The following is a 19399-nucleotide window of genomic DNA, read 5'->3' on the forward strand; positions in this document are numbered from 1 at the left end:
TACACAGCACCACTTGAATGTAACATTACATGTACGTGAGTTTTACGACATCACATAATGACATCATGTCTACATACTTAATTGCTTTTCATTGCTATTGCTGTGTGTGAACCAAAAATATAGATGTAATAGATCAATTCCTGACACTGCATACAGTGATTTTATGCTTTATATGATCGTTTCTTGTCATTTAAAAATGAAATATGGGGATTCTTCTGCTTCATAGGTTTTATTGTTATTTTAAAGCGAAATACTCATTTTAAGCACCTAAATTCGTTTCCTCATCATTTGAAGCTTTGAAGGGTCGTTTTCTTGTCATTTAAAAAGGAAATACAACAATATTAAAGCTTCGTATACGACATATTTTAATAGGACTGTTTGTGTGTTATACACATGTTATAGATTATTTTCTTTTGTTGATCCCATGATGCTAATAATAAATAAATATAACAAACAATAGGCTTCGCAAAGTTTACATGAGCTAATTATGTTTTTTGTGTGGGACATGAACTCTATGTTTTTTTCTACATCAAGGATAGCTCATGTATTTAACAATAGGTTAAGAATAACAACGAATGTTTTGACACTACCGAAAACCTGTGTGAAGGTGATTAACTATCTTATAAAGTTACACAAGCGGTACTGTAAATGAGGTGCTGTTTTGAGGTGCTGTTTAAAGAAGCCATTGCATTGTAGATTTTTCAATAAAACAATTTGTGTTATAAGGTCAGATATTATATTTTGTAGCAAGTTATCAAAATGAGTAATACCAGAAGAACAAAATTAACAAGTGATTCGGATGACAGTACTGAAGATCTGATTATTAAAGATGACCCATCACCTCATGGGATGTTAACTACTGAGCCCAGCCTTAACTATGTTGTTGAAGTTCCTAATTATACAAGCAAAAAAAAGTGCCAGTCAGTAAACAAAACTCTTTTTTTAGTTGTACTTTTGTTGTTATTGGTTTGCACAATATTTATCTATCTTTATTTTCATGAACGCCACATGAACTCACACATTACGAACAAGTATTGCACCTCCGGAGGGTGTGTCGAATCAGCAGGAAAATTGGAAAGATGGCACACTGTGTGGGCTGTTGGATGTTGCCAGGAGTTTTCTAGTAGAGCGCGGGCCTTAATTGGGTCTGCGTAGCTCAAAATGAGATTAAATACTCTAGGACTCTCCACCTAAGCCATGGCCCCTCCTGGAAATAATAGGCAGGGTATATCCCACAATATTTGTGAGGCTGGCCATTTAAAATATGTACATCTATCTATCTATGGTTTTACTGTGGAAAATCTTTGCTGATGCGTCTTATTATTTTATCTATGTCGGCAAATGCTGAGTGCTGGCACGAATCACAAAGGCTGCTTCAATTGTGGTTACTTCTTTACAATATGTACAAATAATACATTAGTACAGCTTAAAACTAGCCTTTTACACAAATGCAAAGAAATTAGTTCTATGGGCAACCCAGGCAATTTTTTTTACATAGGTTGTTTGGTAAAATAAAAATAACTAAAGGTAAAAATATTAGCATGCGCAAGCAAAGACTTGTTTTGAAAAATGTGTTGCAAAGTTTTTCTTACACTATATTGAAAGTTACTCTCATCCTAATAAGAAGTTTGTTGGAATATAAGATTTTGTTATATTTTATAATTGTGCAAATTATATATCTCTATAATAATACAGAGACTGTGTGTGTCTGTAACAGGCAAAGTGGATGTGTTCATTTTCCTTTGATCTAGCCGAAAAAAGTTGTCTGAAATGTTAAATTTTCTGACGTTACGGCGCAATGCCAATAACACTACTTTAACGTCAATATCATATATTAAATTAATGAAGCCATTACAGTGCACTAACTTGGAAACAAGGTGGTGACGTCAACTGGGTCCCTGAATCTGTTTCGGAATGGACAGGTTGATGACGTCATTAAAAACCTTCAAACCCTAATTTCTCTGCAACCATTTGTCAAAAGTACATCATCCTATACATTTCTTGATCACTGTTTCAAGATCTATACGATGAAGGCAACATGTATTATAATTTCTAAAAGCGTTCATCAAAAGCACATCATCATATACATCTTCTTGATCAGCAGTTTAAGCTCTACGCAAGAGAGGTAGCATGAAAACAAGACTCTAATTTTTTTTTGTGGATGGGTTGCTGACGTCATCAAAATTCAAATGATGCTTCCTTTTTTTATCTTGCTACAGGCTTTATCGAATAGTTCTTTATATAATAAGAAAATACACATGCATACAAATCATACATGTGCTAAACCACTTTAAGAACTATTAGTTTAGTTTTAGTTTTGAAGTCTCCCACAACTTTAAAAAAAGTTAATCATCACAATGAAGGAGGGTGTTACAAATTTTCTGTATGAATTTTAAAAATAAAGTGGACTATAAGATATGTAGTCTTATCATTAAGAAAAAGCTTGTAATAGGGGAAAGAAATAGAAATCTTTCTAATATAGAAAGTATTTGTGTGTGTATAATTTAACTACATTGTTCTAATGTTAAATCTTAAGCCAACTTCCCACAAAAAGACAAGTTGGATTCATATGGAAGAGCTTAAAAAGCTTTATAAATCTTTTAATTTTTTGAAAAATCTTGATCTGTTATCAAAATTTTTGGACTAAAATTTTTTGCAAATTTGCTTCTTAATGCATGATGTCATATAATTGGTATACACAGCACCACTTGAATGTAACATTACATGTACGTGAGTTTTACGACATCACATAATGACATCATGTCTACATACTTAATTGCTTTTCATTGCTATTGCTGTGTGTGAACCAAAAATATAGATGTAATAGATCAATTCCTGACACTGCATACAGTGATTTTATGCTTTATATGATCGTTTCTTGTCATTTAAAAATGAAATATGGGGATTCTTCTGCTTCATAGGTTTTATTGTTATTTTAAAGCGAAATACTCATTTTAAGCACCTAAATTCGTTTCCTCATCATTTGAAGCTTTGAAGGGTCGTTTTCTTGTCATTTAAAAAGGAAATACAACAATATTAAAGCTTCGTATACGACATATTTTAATAGGACTGTTTGTGTGTTATACACATGTTATAGATTATTTTCTTTTGTTGATCCCATGATGCTAATAATAAATAAATATAACAAACAATAGGCTTCGCAAAGTTTACATGAGCTAATTATGTTTTTTGTGTGGGACATGAACTCTATGTTTTTTTCTACATCAAGGATAGCTCATGTATTTAACAATAGGTTAAGAATAACAACGAATGTTTTGACACTACCGAAAACCTGTGTGAAGGTGATTAACTATCTTATAAAGTTACACAAGCGGTACTGTAAATGAGGTGCTGTTTTGAGGTGCTGTTTAAAGAAGCCATTGCATTGTAGATTTTTCAATAAAACAATTTGTGTTATAAGGTCAGATATTATATTTTGTAGCAAGTTATCAAAATGAGTAATACCAGAAGAACAAAATTAACAAGTGATTCGGATGACAGTACTGAAGATCTGATTATTAAAGATGACCCATCACCTCATGGGATGTTAACTACTGAGCCCAGCCTTAACTATGTTGTTGAAGTTCCTAATTATACAAGCAAAAAAAAGTGCCAGTCAGTAAACAAAACTCTTTTTTTAGTTGTACTTTTGTTGTTATTGGTTTGCACAATATTTATCTATCTTTATTTTCATGAACGCCACATGAACTCACACATTACGAACAAGTATTGCACCTCCGGAGGGTGTGTCGAATCAGCAGCATTTATCCAATCATCAATTAAAGAAACTGTAAATCCTTGCAAAGATTTTTATCAATTTGCATGTGGAGGGTGGTTATCAAAAAATCCAATACCTGACAATAAAATAAGGTGGTCAATTGACTCTGTTCTTCATAATAAAAATATGCTAATTCAACGAAGTATTCTAGAGAATGCTTCAGTGCAACAGAATATACTGGGAAGTGTTGCAGAACATAACACATACAAATTGTACCAAAGTTGTATGAATATGACACGTATTAACAGAATTGGCACACAACCATTAACTAAGTTGTTAAAAGAAGCAAGACTGAAAATAGATCAATCTGGAGATAAAAGAAGCAAAATACGAACATTGATGCATAACGTATACAATTCTACAAGCATAACGTCATTTTTTGATGTCTCAGTGGGGATTGATGATAAAAACTCAAAAGTGTATGTATTAAAGGTAAAGTGCTTTTGCTAATCTTTATTCAAATTGTTTTTAAACAAATTCTGTGAGAAACTGATAATATCTTGAGAAGGTGAGAGTTACACAAGCTACATATAGAAAAGTTCCTTTCATATGGACTTTTTGAAACCTATACTTAAAACCTAGGCTTTTTAGCTGTGTATGTTCTTAACTTTTATTCTTATTTCGGAAAGAACCAAAAGGAGCGCTATTCTGAAATTTGGATATCTAACTTTATGTTGACTTTTTAGTTTTCTCAAGCTGGCTTGAGTCTTCCAATGTTTCGATACAAGAACAGCTCTGATATTGTTATCAAGGCATACAAAGCATATTTGATTCAATTATACTCAAGACTTAACCAGGAGTTGACGACAGATAAAACAACAACCATTGTTAATGATGTTTTAACTTTCGAAAGACAGTTATATAAGGTAATTTTAGTAAATATTTTTAACACATCACGGACAAGATAAAAAAGTCAACAGAATTTTTTAATTTACTTTTTTAGTTAAATTTCTGATAAAAAACAGCAATAGTTGATTACACTTTTCATGTTGCAAGTTTGTCATTCCTTGAATTCAAAAAATAGAAAAAACTGAAAAAAAGTTAACACTATTTTGTATGTGTTAGTGTGTTAGAAAATATTTTTTGTTTTTGAGTATTGCCTATTTTTTTAGCTCATTTGATTCACTTCAACATTTAAATTGATTCTCATTGATTTTAGATCTTTGTGCCTATGGAGGAGAGGACTACCATCGACAAGACATACCACCGTTCAACATTAGCTAATCTGGATAAAATGGTTCCTATGGTATGTTTTATGTTACAGACTGTTTGTAGCATCCTGAACACCAGTCTATGATTGGTGCTGAAAGTGGGCTCTTATACTAAAATTTCTAAATTTGGGATAATCACATATAATAATACAAAGTTTCTTTGACAGGCATACTTTTTTTAACTGCCTATGTTACGGCACGATGTCATTGCATTTAGACTGACATCAATTCATTAAATAAGAATAGTGAAACCATTGCATTGCATTTTTAAGTATAAGGCTAAAATAGTTGAAAACAGTTGGAAATAACTGACGTCATCTTATTCAGTACCAACTGGGACCAAAAAGGACCAATTTGCTAATGCTAGGTTAATCCACTCCATTCAAAGCAAACAGGTTGATGACAGCATCAAAAAAAATAAACTCCAATATCTCTGTAACTATTTATCAGAAGATACATCATCCTATACATTTTCTTGGTCAACGTTTTATGCTCTATATGATGAAGGCAACAGATATTCTGGAAAAAAATACATTTACAAACCAGTTTAACACCACTTATTTATATAAATACCATTTTTTGCTGCCTAAAGTTTAATGTTCACATACTTTCAACCTAATATTTAAATAGGCATAAGAGTTTTATTATTGCATCTTGTTTTATATTTTTTATTTTTTGTAATTTGTAATAATGTTAAAGAAGAAATTTATTAACAGGCAATAACATTTAAAAAAAACACTAAAAAACTAGTTACTTTCTTATCATCATCATCATCATCATCATTCTCGGCTTAACGTCCGTTTTCCATGCTAGCATGGGTTGGAGGGGGTATATTAATGACCCTCTTTTAATATGATCTAGACTGTGTTAGATCTAAACTCAACTTCCTCTGTATCAAGTCTGTCCTTAAAACCTCCTGCCAAGTCTTTCTTGGTCTGCCTCTGGGCTTTGTCCCAGGAACTATCAAGTCTCTACACTTTCTTAACAGATTATCCCCCTCCATTCCTTCCAAGTGCCCCAGCCAATTCAATCTTCTTATCTGGATAACTTTTCTAATTCTACGGATACTTAGCCTGCTTCTTAGCTCATCTAAACTTATTCTGTCTCTCAGACTGGCGTTGCACATCCACCTAACCATTCTCATATCATTCCTTTCTAAACGGTCAAGATCTTCCTGCTTCAATGCCCATGTCTCACTACCTACAATATAACACTTCTTACACAGGCCTCATACAACCTACCTTTTAACTCAATTGACAAGACTCTGCTAGTCAACAAAGGAAGTAACTCTCTGAACTTTTTCCAAGCAGAACCTATCCTGCAAGTAACACTTCTTCCAACACCCCTTTCACTGCCCAACATATCACCTAAGTAACAGAAGTTCTCAACTATCTCTAACAAGCCACTGTTATACATCATTGAAGCTGGAAATACTTCATTCTCTATAATCTCACCTTTGCAACGCTTACATACAAACTGAATGTCAGCTCTTAACCTTCCACCAATACTACTGCACTTCTTATGTACCCAGTTCTTGCAAGCAAAGCTTGAGTTACTACCAACCCCTTTCCTGCAAACTCCACAAGGCCACTTTCCAACTACAAGGTCACACTTGGCTGCAATGCTACTAATCATGACTTTAGACTTTGCTGTGTTCACCCTTAGCCCTTTCTCTTCTAGTCCTTTCTTCTACTTCTCAATCTTTTCAACTAATTCTTCCATTGACTCTGCTATGAGAACTAAATCATCTGCATACAATAACTCCCATGGACAACTTGTTCTGAACTCCACCGACAGTGCTTTTAAGACTAGAACAAACAACAAAGGACTAAGTACAGAACCCTGATGTACACCAACATTTACACTAAATTCATCACAAGTGAATCGTTAATCCTGACACGACTTCTAGCATTGCTGTACATGGACTGTACCATCGTAACTAGCCACTCACCCCCACCTAATTTTCTCTAAAGCTTTCTCTAAATCTACAAAGGCAAAATAGAGATTCTGTCTCTTTCCTAAATACTTTTCATGAAGCTGTCTAACTAAAAATATTGCATCTGTAGCGCCACGCCCTGGCACAAAACCAAATTGCATCTTATCTATATCAATTCTTTCTCTAAGTAACTGATCAATCACTCTTTCAATAACTTTCATTACTTGATCAACCAACTTCAAACCTCTATAGTTACCTCTTTCTAATGCATCACCCTTGTCCTTGAAACAATTCACTATTACACTTGACTGCCACTCACTCAGAATAGCACCATCCTTTATAATCTGATTAGCAAGACTTGTAATAAGCTCAACTCCAATATATCCAGATGCTTTTACCATCTCTGCAGCAATACCTTCCCTTCTTCTACAAATCTGTTTCTCTCTGCTTCTGATTTTGCCTTATACACTGCTGTACGAGCACGACGCTTAGCTTCTAAGTAAATATTTTTACTACCACCTGACTTTCACTCTTTCCAAAGTTTCCTCTTTTCCTTTATACACTGGTCAACCTAATTATTCCACAACCAGGTCTGTCTATGTCTAGCTGGTCCTTCCGTTCAACCACAGGTATCATCAGAAGCTTCTAGAAGACAATTCTTCAAAGTAGTCCAAGTACTTTCAACATTGTCACTATCACACTAACTAACTGCTGAACTTTTGCACTAAATTGTCTTGCTACAATCTCTTCCTTCAGCTTCCAGATTTTGCGACGGGGCCTGTACTTTCCCTTGGCTTCTTTAACACTCTTCAAGATAATATCACAAACCAGAAACCTATGCTGGGAAACACACTCTTCCCCCCCATATAACTTTCACGTTCTTCACGACTTTCTTGTCTGGCTTTCTAACTAGGAAGTAATCTATCTGTGTCTTACAGCCACTCATATGTTATCAACCTACTCTGTCTCTTACTGAATGATGTGTTGCAAACCACCATGTCCGTTGCCACTCCAAACTCTTGCAATATCTTGTGTTCTATTTAAAGCTGAGGGAGTACGTAAATTATAAAAACTTGTATTTCACACACAAATTTTACTAGTGCTAGGCTCTGCAAATATTACTTACTGAGTTTATCTTTATGTTTGGGAAAAAATAATTTATCAGAATCAAACTTATTTAAAAAATTTCAAGCCTTGTAAGAAGATTTGTAGCAGCCCTAGAAATTAAAAAATTAGGCGTTTGTAACATATTTTATGCAAGTTTTGTTACACATGGACTGGCATAACGTAATCTACAAGACAGAGCCTAAAGTAGGGTTAGATTTTAACCCTGTTTTACATTCAAAGAAATCTTAAAAATGTCTAGATTTTACTTGCGTTGCCATTAATACAAAAAAAGTTATGTAATGTTTCTTTATAGGTAGATTGGACAGCGTTTATGAAATTCATATACAAAGATACATCTATAAAAATTAACTCAAGTGAAGTTATTCTCATTCCAACATTGAAGTATTTTCAAAAGCTTCAAGGCGTGTTAGAAAACACATCATTCAGGTAAAATACTAAAATTAGGTTATTTTAAAAAGATATTAATATGCCAATAAATTTTCTTTTTAAAAAGAACGCTTGTGAACCATGTGAAAATAATATCATAACAATTTGAAGTCCTGCATAGATAATCAGAAATTTATTGTCTGATATTTTAAATGTAACGCATCGTTAATGGCACACATTAAGTCATACTCACAGAAGGCATATAATAATTAATCTTTTTAAGAACAGGAACATTTTTGACGGTTGCAAAAATATTTAGAAAATAATCAAGTAAGATAAAGAAGAAGGATTAAAGAAAAGATTTTTCGAAATCTTCATAAAAAATGACAACAAAGTAAGTGTGGTTATGGATGCGCAGAAACAAACATAAAATTCCATACTTTTCATTTCCCTTGTGTCTTTCACTTCTCACTAACTAGTAAAATCTTAATGTCTTTCACCTCAAATAACTTCACTTCTTTGGAAACATAACTTTAAATCATATGCTTATCACTTGATTGATATCGAATTTCACATAAAAGATGTCCTTGAAGACAGTGCTAGCTACTACATATTTCCAGTTTTTTTACACTTTATTGTCTTTCTTAACTGAAATTTGCTTCAGATGTGTAACTTCTGCACCTCTCTTTATACAACTTGCAATTTCTCTACAGCGATAACAGTGATATTCACTTTTCTTATACTTGACAACCTTTGATTTCATTTAACTTAATATTGTGTAACATGTTAAAGCTTACATTTTAACTGTAGATATTGCAAGTCCACAGAATAGGTTTTCAACTGTTATTGCTTTAATCTTTTGTCAGTCAGTCAGTCAATTTTAAAAGCCTAGTTTGGTTTTTCCAGCCATATTAATGCTTACTTGTAAAGCACATGGAAAATTCTCTAGTAGGTGAACAGTTTAAAGCAGTTTGATCATGTACTCTACTACTTTCCCATAACAACGTTATCAGTTAGTTACAAATTTATCCCACAGGAATCTGGCTTTTCTACAATAAATAATTTTGTGTACAAAATAATCAGCGAATTTTGGTCCTATTTGACCCTTGGTTACACAGGAAAAAAGTTAATCTATTGGTTGTCAAGTTATTTAGCTTCATAATTACATTTTTTAAGGAATGGGGGAGGGGGACTGATTACATAGAGAATTTCGGCCCGGAATGCAATTTTAACTCAATTTATGTGGCAGAAATTTCATCCCGTCTTCAACTGAGAATTCACTCACATTAGGAATTGTAATTACATGTAGAGATTTTTAAATTGGACAGATATTCAGTTTGTGTTAAAACAATTGGGCTGGGATTTTTGCCCTGGAGCGAAATGTCATGTATTCCCAGAAAAATTGTCAACCTGGGTTGAAAAATCATCCACATAATGTGTTCATACAAAAATGTAATTTTGGAACAACAATATCGAAAAAATTTGACTGTTATTTTATTTGACATACCAAATACAATACATAATGCTAAATCGCTTCTTTCTCAGTTTTCAAATTTTTCAATTAAATTTTAAAGAAAAAAGTGTAGCAGCTATGTCCAAATTTACTTATAATTTGTACATAAACAGAAAAATAGGTTGTTTATAACAGAGGTTTACGATATTTTTTTATCGTTTGAGGATGAGTGGGATGATAGTTTTCTTTTCTCCTAACTTTTAATTTGATTGTGTCAGCATCGTTTAAGAATCTCGTGTGGTGTACTGCTACACATCTTTTCTGAAATAGTTTCTGATTGGTGAAAATATAAATTCCATCATAGGAAAAAGGTGGTTCAGCCAAGGCTGATATCATGCTCAATTGTCCATAGCAAAATATTTTGAAATTTTAAAAGGTGAAATTTTAGCCAAGACTGAAGTTTTCCATGTTATCATCCCCTTAGGCAATTATATATTTACTTTTATGAATTAAAAATTGCAGAGCTGTTCAATGTTTACATATATGTAAAATAAATACATTGCATTATATGGAATGTTTTACGTTTAGTGTGATCAAAAACCACGCTTTGCTTCATGTTGCTGCTGCATATGCTGACTTACTGACTGATGATATCATTTTGATGCAAAAAAACTTAAGCATTGCAAAGTTTGGTGTTTATGAAAAACTTCCTCGTTGGAAGAGATGTTTGTTTGCAACAGATAACGGTCTAGGCATGGCATTAGGTGGTATGTTTGTCAAAAAAGCATTTGCGCAGAAGAGTAAAACAGAGGTAAGAATTGCTGTTAAAGGTAGAAATTTTAATGGAAAGAAAATTTGGCGAAATTGGCGGCGAACTTAATCCCTGGCAATATCTTCTTTTACCAGGGATTTAGTTAATAATAAATAAGTCGAAATCCTTTGTCACCAAAATCTTACAATCAAAAGTATTCTGATTAAATCCTGATGTGTAGAAACATCGGAGAATAGCAAAGAAAATAATGCAGAAATTCAATTTTGTTAAGTCCGCGAGTCCATCAAAGTTTCTTTCTGCAAAATTTTCTTCCCTTACGGTAAGTTTGCACTGTTTCAATAACATGTGACATATATGGAAGCTTGTTTTGCTACTGCATAAATTTTTTATTTTGTAGAGAATACCTAAACCTTGATCGTCATGAATTATTGTGTTGATTTAGTTGGTAGTCCTGTTAAGCGTCACACATCTTCGTTTTTACTTTATAGGCAAACAGCATGGTAAAAAGAGTACGTGATGCATTCACAGAAACACTTTCCAACCTCGATTGGATGGACAGTGTTACTCAAAAAGCTGCTAAAGCAAAAGCGCAAATGATTGCACAAAAAATTGGCTATCCACATTACATTTTGGACCCAAAGAAATTGGATGAACATTATAAGGGGGTAGAAAACCCATTTTATATTTATATTGCCGTACATAGCTAGTCTTCATAGGAGTTAAACTTTGCACCGTAACCTGAGATTTGCACCGTAACCTAAGATTTGCACCGTAGCCTGAGATTTGCACCGTAACCTGAGATTTGCACCGTAACCTGAGATTTTTAAAAATTTCAGAACTACAAAAGCCTTAGTACTTTTTGATTAAATGCAATTCGTATGTTCATTAGTTGATTGACTTAACGCGTCACGAAAATAATGCTCTCCAACTTATTACCTGCAAAAATACATGATGGTAACATATTATGTAAGTTTAAGAAACTTACATAACAATCATAATGTGTAATACATTATGATTGTTTTTTTTTTACTTTCTTATTTCTTAAATAGAAACATTTCAAATTTGGCTAAAAACAAAAAAACAACGAACAGAAACAACGATTTTTACACAAGTTGAGCTTTCAATTCTTATTGGTTTTGTTATCAATAAGGAAGGTTTAATAGTTATTTTTTCCAATTAAGCATTGGAAGCACCTGCAACCATCACATGCTCAGCTAGATAATCGATATACCACCAATTCTATTTACATTACATGTCACAAGGATAAAAATATGTTAGGGGAGAAAGGTGCAAGTAAGGGGCCGACTACATTTTTGTGTTTGGGGTGTTCCAAATGAATATCAAAAAGTTTATACTCTGAAAAAACCACCAACTACAAGGTAATTTATTATCACGGAAGTTTGCGTTACGTAATAAAAATTGGCTGGGTGATGACCCTAATAAATAAATAAATATTCAAATAGCGTTTGTATGTTAGTTTTTTTACGTTTGTTTTCATCATTTGCTGGCAAGTCCCAATAGATTAGAAACCCATTATTATCTCTTCTCAACGCCTTAGGTGAACTTGAATGCGATGACATATTTTGAGAATGTATTACAACTCACGCGACATCATGCAGAAAAAGATTTCTTCGTGCTGCGTGACAAGGTGAACAAGATGAAATGGTTCATGACGCCACCGACAATAAATGCATACTACAGTCCAAGCAACAACCAGATAGGTAAGATAGTGTTTCACAAACAGACTTATTGAACATCATTTGTGTATCTCATGGTTGTGTGGTATGGTTACTATGTTTTGATTGTTTTTTCTTTGTTTCTTTCTAGTTAACATTTTATAAGTTCTGGTCGTAAGAAAGTTATAACTAAGCCCAAATTAAATCAACTATTCAGATATATTTCTTTTCAGCAGTTTTTAAGAAATCACGGAATGTATGATAAGGACTGGCAATTTCTCGCTCTTTTTGGAGTACAGTAGTATTTTCGCTGCAAAGGTGTGATACTAAAGTTTTGTTTTTAGTATTTCCGGCTGGTATTCTTCAACCACCTTATTTTAAAGCTGATTACCCAAAGGTGGTCAACTACGGAGGCATGGGTTCGGTTATTGGTCATGAAATAACTCATGGTTTTGACAATGATGGTGCGTTAATGTTTATTTTATTTTAAATTCATAATAGATGTAGAATTAGATCTTGAAAATAGAACTGCAGTAGGATCAGATTATTCTTAAAGAAAGTTTCGTGCTTTTTATACTTTACCATTTTCTTCAATTTTTCAGAATATTTTTCAAAGTGTTCAAAACATTAAAGCAACTAACCGGTTTGCAGGCTGCAACGTTTTTTTTTTTTTTTTGAGTATCTAAATTAAGATCTGCATGCTGTATAGCATGTTGAGCATGCTAAAAAAAAACTCAACCTCAGATACATTGTCAGGTTTCACATCCCACTGTTGTAGGTCGATTGTATGACAAGTTCGGTAATTATCATGGTATAAACAATTCTTGGTGGACAAAGTCGTCCGTTGATGGATTCGAAAAGAAGAAGAAATGTTTTGTGGATCAATATCAAAACTTTATTGTTGTTGAGGGAAAACATGTATGTGTCGGGTCTGCTACGTATCAATTGAAAGTTTCAATAATTAATTGGAAATTTTAAGTCTCCCTGTTTTTCATGTGTATCCCACACACTTTTAACAATTCAGTTTTTATAGGAGTTTTGGGAGAAAGAAAGGGTTTAGGAGGGGAAGTGTTTGGAATAGGGAGGGTTTGGTATATATCAATTAATGTGAATTCCGCCAACACTTCACCAAATTTAGATTTAAAACCTCAACCCATCAAAGACAAAAGTCATTGGAATGTTTTTTTATTGTTTTTTATCTTAACGGTAAGCCACTAAAATGATAGTAGGATCATATTGCTAATTCTTCATAGATTATCCAGGTATTCTTTTGTGCACGCTACTTATTTAAAAGAGCAAAAGTTACTGTAGTATCGAAAGAGGTTTTTATTCATCACTAGTTTTCCCAACTTATTTTAGTGGTGCAAGCCCCTCGCCGATCTTTAATTTGTGATTTTTAATTCGAATATTTTCGTGTATTTAGTCAAAGCGCCCTCACCTAAGCCCCGTGTATTTGCGCCCTTTGGGGGTACTTTTCAAACTAACCCAACATGACAACAATTTGGTGCAACTTTTTATTCTTAATGAGTTTTCATTACTTTAGATTAAAGGTAATGTTACACTTGGGGAGAATATTGCCGACAACGGAGGTTTGAAAGCGTCGTATAAGGTTGGTTTTTTACTACTTTTAAACAATAGAAATTTTCTGGGGTTTAAAAATTCACAAAATATAGTGGACGAGATTTCTCGAGCGAAACATTTAAAATAATGAACGCTGATGGCCTTTTACGAATTGCAGGTTTTAGGAATGTATGAAGGTGGGTGCTAAAATTCCGAATCCAATCCACCCTAAATTTTATTTCAAGAAAGTGAGCCGTTAAACTCATGCAAATTTTAGAAATTGGTATTTGCCTAAATTAATCTACGTCGATTTTTTTAGCCGGCAAAGGAGAAATATTGTGTTGCACACCATAACGCTGTTTTTTTATCTGCTTCTATTTTCTAGGCGTATAAAACTTGGGTAAAGGAAAATGGTGAAGAAGCTTTACTTCCTGGTTTGAAGAGGTCAAATGATCAAGTCTTTTTTATAGCTTTCGCGCAAGTAAGATTTTTACATGTTTTTGTTTATGTAAGTATTTTGTTAGTATTTATCAACTATATTATTTTTGTATGTGTCATAACTGATTTCATTTTTATGGACCTTTTGCTGGATTTATTTTGTGATTCAATGCTAAAAAATTTTGTGTTTTACGAGATTTATATTCATTATTCTGATATTTAACAAAACATTTTGCGATCGTTTCTTTCCGTAAATGAGTGATTTTCAGAAGAGGTAAAGGAATGAAATTGTTTTTATTTTGCGGAATTTTTTTATGAAAATTTTTGCGAATTGAGTCGTTTTGGGACGTATTCTCCGAATATTGATCAAATTCGCAAAAAATAAGACCTGTAAAATTTTGATTTCGTTTGGTTAAGTATAGCAATTTATAAACGTTTCTATTCTGTTTCAGTCGTGGTGTTCCAGGGAGTTACGATCGATGTTGGTGGAACAGATTGAGGTTGATGTACACAGTCCAGAAAAACAAAGGTGACAGTCGAATCAAATGATTTGCAGTTTGTGTTAATTTTCTAAGTTATTAACCATTCGTTCTGATCTTATAAGAAAGTGGTAGGAACTCTATTAAAACTTTTCTCCTTTTGTTTTCTTCTGTAGCAGGAATGGAATAATGTTTGGAATACTAGTGCCTAAACTTCTTTTGTTGTGTGATACTGCAATGGTGTTATTTCTAAATTTATGCTTATAATGCATATGTATCCTAAAATAAGGGAGGTATGCTGTTAAAAAAGAGAGTCTGCATAAGGTAACCCCCCTGTTAATCACTTGCCAAGGCCTTCGTAAGCCAGATTTTCTAAAACATCAAAAGATAAACGGACTGTATTTTATACACTTGTTTTTAAGTAGGAGAGTAATGCGTGTAAAAGTCCATCCTAAAAATCTTGACCTTTTTTGTTAATGTGGCCAGTACGTAGATATTGATAGCGATAGATAAATTTCGTTTAGAGTGATTGGGTCCCTGCAAAATGAACCAGATTTCGCCAAAGCTTTTAGTTGTCCCAGTGGTAGCTATATGAATCCAGTAAAGAAATGTTCCATTTGGTGAGGTGAACATTACGACATCAAGAAGCGTTTCTTTAATTTCGCTCATCTTGTTGTCATCGCACCATTGCACAGTTATATATTTGTATAAATGAATTCTTATTCGATGTGGGTACAGATGAAAACTTACAGTAGGATTACCAGAAGTACAGTGCAGAGCCTCAATGTTGTGTTTAAATTCTGTAAAACTTGCCGTCTAAGAAACGAACGTGTATATAGTAGTCCCGTAACTTGAAAAAAGTATTTTGGAATATAATAATAACTCATTGAAATGTTTTTTTCTGCCGTCATTATTCGATTTTGTACCTGATAAGCTTGAATGATTTTTGGGAGATTTTAAAAGCAGAAGTGTGTGCCCGACAGAGCTCTTGTATGACAAAACACGATAATAACTGGTGTGCCAAAGAGGGACGAGGTTAAATATTAGACTTCAAAAAGATAGCTTATTCCAGATGCCACTAAAACGAATAATTACGGTACGGAAGTATAAGGTATTTAAGTTTTATTTAATTTAATGACGAAGTTGTAGTTTGTCTTTTTTTATGTTAAGTAGTTGCTTTTGTTGTTGTTTTTGTTGTTTTTGTAGAATTTCATTTTTTACATGATGAAAATAATACACTTAGTTGAGTTCTTTTGCGTATAACGAAACCTTTTTTCTATTAACCAAACACATTTCAGCAGATACACGCTTTTTTTTAAGCAACTCAAGGCCGAAACCTTAAAAAAACGAAGCAAACTGTAGGCAACAACTGGCTTGAAATGAGCAAATAAAAGAAGGAGCGACTGATTTAAAAAAACGGTAATTTTTCCGGAATTTTCCTTGCGTCTTCATGTAGTAAAAGATGTGATTACAATGTTTGATTGGTGCACCAGAAAACACGTGATTAGAACTGTAAAATACAGAAACTTAGCAACATGGAGTTTAAATTTTTGTGTTGCGAAAGTGCGTAAAGAATTAATAATTAGGATAAAACGAAAGAACTTTTCGAAACCTATTTATTTGTTTCAAATTATTTTAGCTTCAAACGGCTAAAGCTTGGGAAAAAACAATTTCACTGTCAAAGGTAACGAAATTCTCCCGGAAAAAGTTTTTTTTTGTTTCCGAATTTGTTTCCGAATTTGATAGAAATGTTGTTTAGTTACATAACACCAACAGGAAATACTAAATGCTTAATGCATTTAGTATTCGTTTTTCCAACATGATCTGAAAAACTTTTAACCGCGAAAACACTTCGTCACCAGACTTTACTGCCCACCTTATAAAAAAGATGTTTAATGCTGTACCTTTATTATCTCTTTATTAATAGCCGTCGTCTGTCTGTGTGTCCGCGAAAGCGGCGTCCCGTAACGGAAACACGAAATTTTTAAAATGCGCACGAATATCAAATGCGATATATTTTTCTCCACTTTGTTGGAACGGGTAAATATAAAGGACGGGCGAACCTGTGGATTTTTCCACGGGCGTACGACTAGTCGATATTATAATACCCATATGCGTCTGCCTGTCACGCAAAATGGTACCGCAAGTAGCGAGACGTACGCGATGCGATATAAAGAGAACGGGCGAACCCGTGGATTTTTCCACGGGCTACCGACTAGTATTATAGAAATTTCAGTGTGATAAAATGGCCAGCGTGGTAATTTCTAAGATATGTTAAGAATATTTTAGGCTTTAAAATTCAAGTGATTAAGAATGTCGGTTTTTTTCGAAAGGTGTGTTTTTATAAAATATTGCGTCGAACAAAAATTCAAACTGATAAAACGTTTCTTAAATATTATTAAATTTAGTTTTCCTGTGATATATATTCACTCCAGGTGGTGTGTTTGCGTGAACAGTTCTAAGATTATTGGTTGGAATTGATACGGGTTCTTTTATAAGCATATTGAATATATGTTATGCTTATATTTGCTTACAACATGCTTGTTACGATAAAATCTAGTATTTCCGAAAATGTTAAAAGGTAAAGCATAAATCTGTTATTACTTGTATGGCCTTCTTAAAAGCCCTAATTTCACCTCAGATTAATGGTGCAAAAAATACAACCTAAGTGAAACATGAAATTCTTGACAAAAATATTTTTGTAGTGTAGATATGCTTAGCAGAAACTCCACAGATTCGTGAATATGTTTTGTGTATTAATTCAACATTATGCTTATATAAAAAAACGTGTCTTTCCAGGTTTCTTCAAAAGAACTGACATCAGAGAGAACTACGTTGAGCTTAGATGTTTCTCATTTTTTTTCTGCACCATCTAAAGAATCTTTGAAACACGTTAACACGTTTGTTTACTGGCAGAGCAGTACTGTTCATCAAAGACACTTCTATTTCGCTCTCCACCGGAGAGACATTTGTGATATCTTCATCACACTCGTATTTGTGAACGTCTAGCAATGGCTCACGGAATCGAATCTTCTCAAATGACATTGATTCGATGTCAAGATAGATCGTTTCAAGAGAATCGTGTAATTGTTGAAGTGAGTCGTGGATATCTAAACAATAATGTTAAAATTTATTATAAAACAATTTCTTCTCCAACAGTTCTCTTCGCATTGGCCTTATGTATAAAGGAAACAAAAGAGCTGAAACAATTTTGTGTGTAACCATTTTATTGCAGACTCGTTTTATTGCACACACCTTTATTATCATAAGGTAATCTTGCTTTTTCTTCATTGTACATGTTCATTACAGCATCAATAAACCATCAACTAAGCTTTTTACACTTCCAAACTGACTGTTCCCAACGCTTACAAACTCGTCCTCGTCATGTCTTCGTACTGGAAATAATTCACCAATCAAATCATTCGTACTGTTATCACACAAAGGTACATCAATGCTGCCGAAACTGATCACCGAAGCAGTATCATCATCAGCATCTTTAACCTGGTCGTCTTTGCTGTTGAAAGACATCTGCACGCTGTATACGATCGGCAACCGGTATTTATGTTCATAAGAACGCTTTTTAAACATCGCTTCAGCAATATTAACTTGCATTTCAGCTACTTCTTTCAAACACCACAGATTAAACTAGTTCTAGTATTTTCTACTAAGACGCGTCTTCTCTGTAGAAAGGTTTACTTAAAACCAAAGAATTGTCGATTCGTTAACTCAATTTAACGTCACCCAAAATTAAATTGACGTCAGATATTTTAGTAAACGTGACGTCATATAGTTTAACGTCTTTTAAACAGATGTAAGAAAAATTTATGCTAAGATGCGAATGATATTATCACCACTAAGAAACCAGAGGAAAATTTGGCCATAACATTAATACCACCAATATAGCATTTTCACATGTCAGATTAAGTTGATGCTGAACAGTAAGTAAGTAAGTAACAACTGGCTCTTCCTCCCCTCCGACTAATAACATTGCTGCTGAAGATACGTATAACATTGCTCTAACTTGTTTGCCTGCAACACAAACCGATAAGCGGTCGATAGATAGAACCAAATGAGTTAACAACACTACATTTAAAGTGCGCTGGAGTGGGGACTCGAACCTGAAACCTTATGAGTACAACCGAATGCGCTACCAATAGACCATCTCCGCTGAATATGATCTAAAGTAAAAACATCAAAATTATAAAAACATGTAATTCAGGAAACGTAATACTCATTTGTTATGCTGAAGGAGTTTTTTGGTTTCTACAAGAAAATGAAAGTTGACATGATTTCGAATGCCGTAGAAGTGCGAATTGTTACCAACCACTCAACACCAGTTATGTTTTGTTTTTGTTATGATATAAAATGGAATACCTTGATGCTAAACACACACACAACTGAATTGTTTTCCCATTTGATATTTTCAACGGCTACTCCATTTGCTTATCGACGTATTTACAAGTCCAAAATATTGACTGTTGTGACTAAAAAACAAATACTAATGACCCTTTGGAATTGAATATGAGATATAGCGCAATGCAGCGTTTTAATTCTTTATCATCTTCGATCCTTGTAAATTCGTCAGCCTATATTCTGGACTTA

General features: G+C 33.5%; 1 protein-coding gene across 1 annotated transcript; it reads left to right on the forward strand.

Annotated features, from left to right (window-relative positions):
* Window positions 1–3080: 3080 nt before the first annotated feature.
* On the forward strand, window positions 3081–16039 carry LOC130641461 (endothelin-converting enzyme homolog). The gene is made up of 13 exons (XM_057448270.1): window positions 3081–4210; window positions 4465–4644; window positions 4938–5024; window positions 8346–8479; window positions 10461–10683; window positions 11133–11309; window positions 12203–12365; window positions 12665–12784; window positions 13099–13238; window positions 13864–13929; window positions 14266–14361; window positions 14771–14847; window positions 15322–16039. The coding sequence occupies exons 1-13, from the start codon at window positions 3455–3457 to the stop codon at window positions 15419–15421; spliced, it is 2319 nt and encodes a 772-aa protein (XP_057304253.1). The 5' UTR covers window positions 3081–3454; the 3' UTR covers window positions 15422–16039.
* Window positions 16040–19399: the final 3360 nt, after the last annotated feature.

The sequence above is a fragment of the Hydractinia symbiolongicarpus genome, chromosome 4 (assembly GCF_029227915.1).
Source record: "Hydractinia symbiolongicarpus strain clone_291-10 chromosome 4, HSymV2.1, whole genome shotgun sequence".
Taxonomy (NCBI): domain Eukaryota; kingdom Metazoa; phylum Cnidaria; class Hydrozoa; order Anthoathecata; family Hydractiniidae; genus Hydractinia; species Hydractinia symbiolongicarpus.

Excerpts from the sequence above, each read along its gene's own strand:
- LOC130641461 (XM_057448270.1), top strand. The coding sequence starts at position 3,455 with ATGAGTAATACCAGAAGAACAAAATTAACAAGTGATTCGGATGACAGT. Across the intron at positions 12,785-13,098 it reads TCATGGTTTTGACAATGATG|GTCGATTGTATGACAAGTTC; the intron begins GTGCGTTAATGT and ends CCACTGTTGTAG. Across the intron at positions 14,362-14,770 it reads TTTTTATAGCTTTCGCGCAA|TCGTGGTGTTCCAGGGAGTT; the intron begins GTAAGATTTTTA and ends ATTCTGTTTCAG.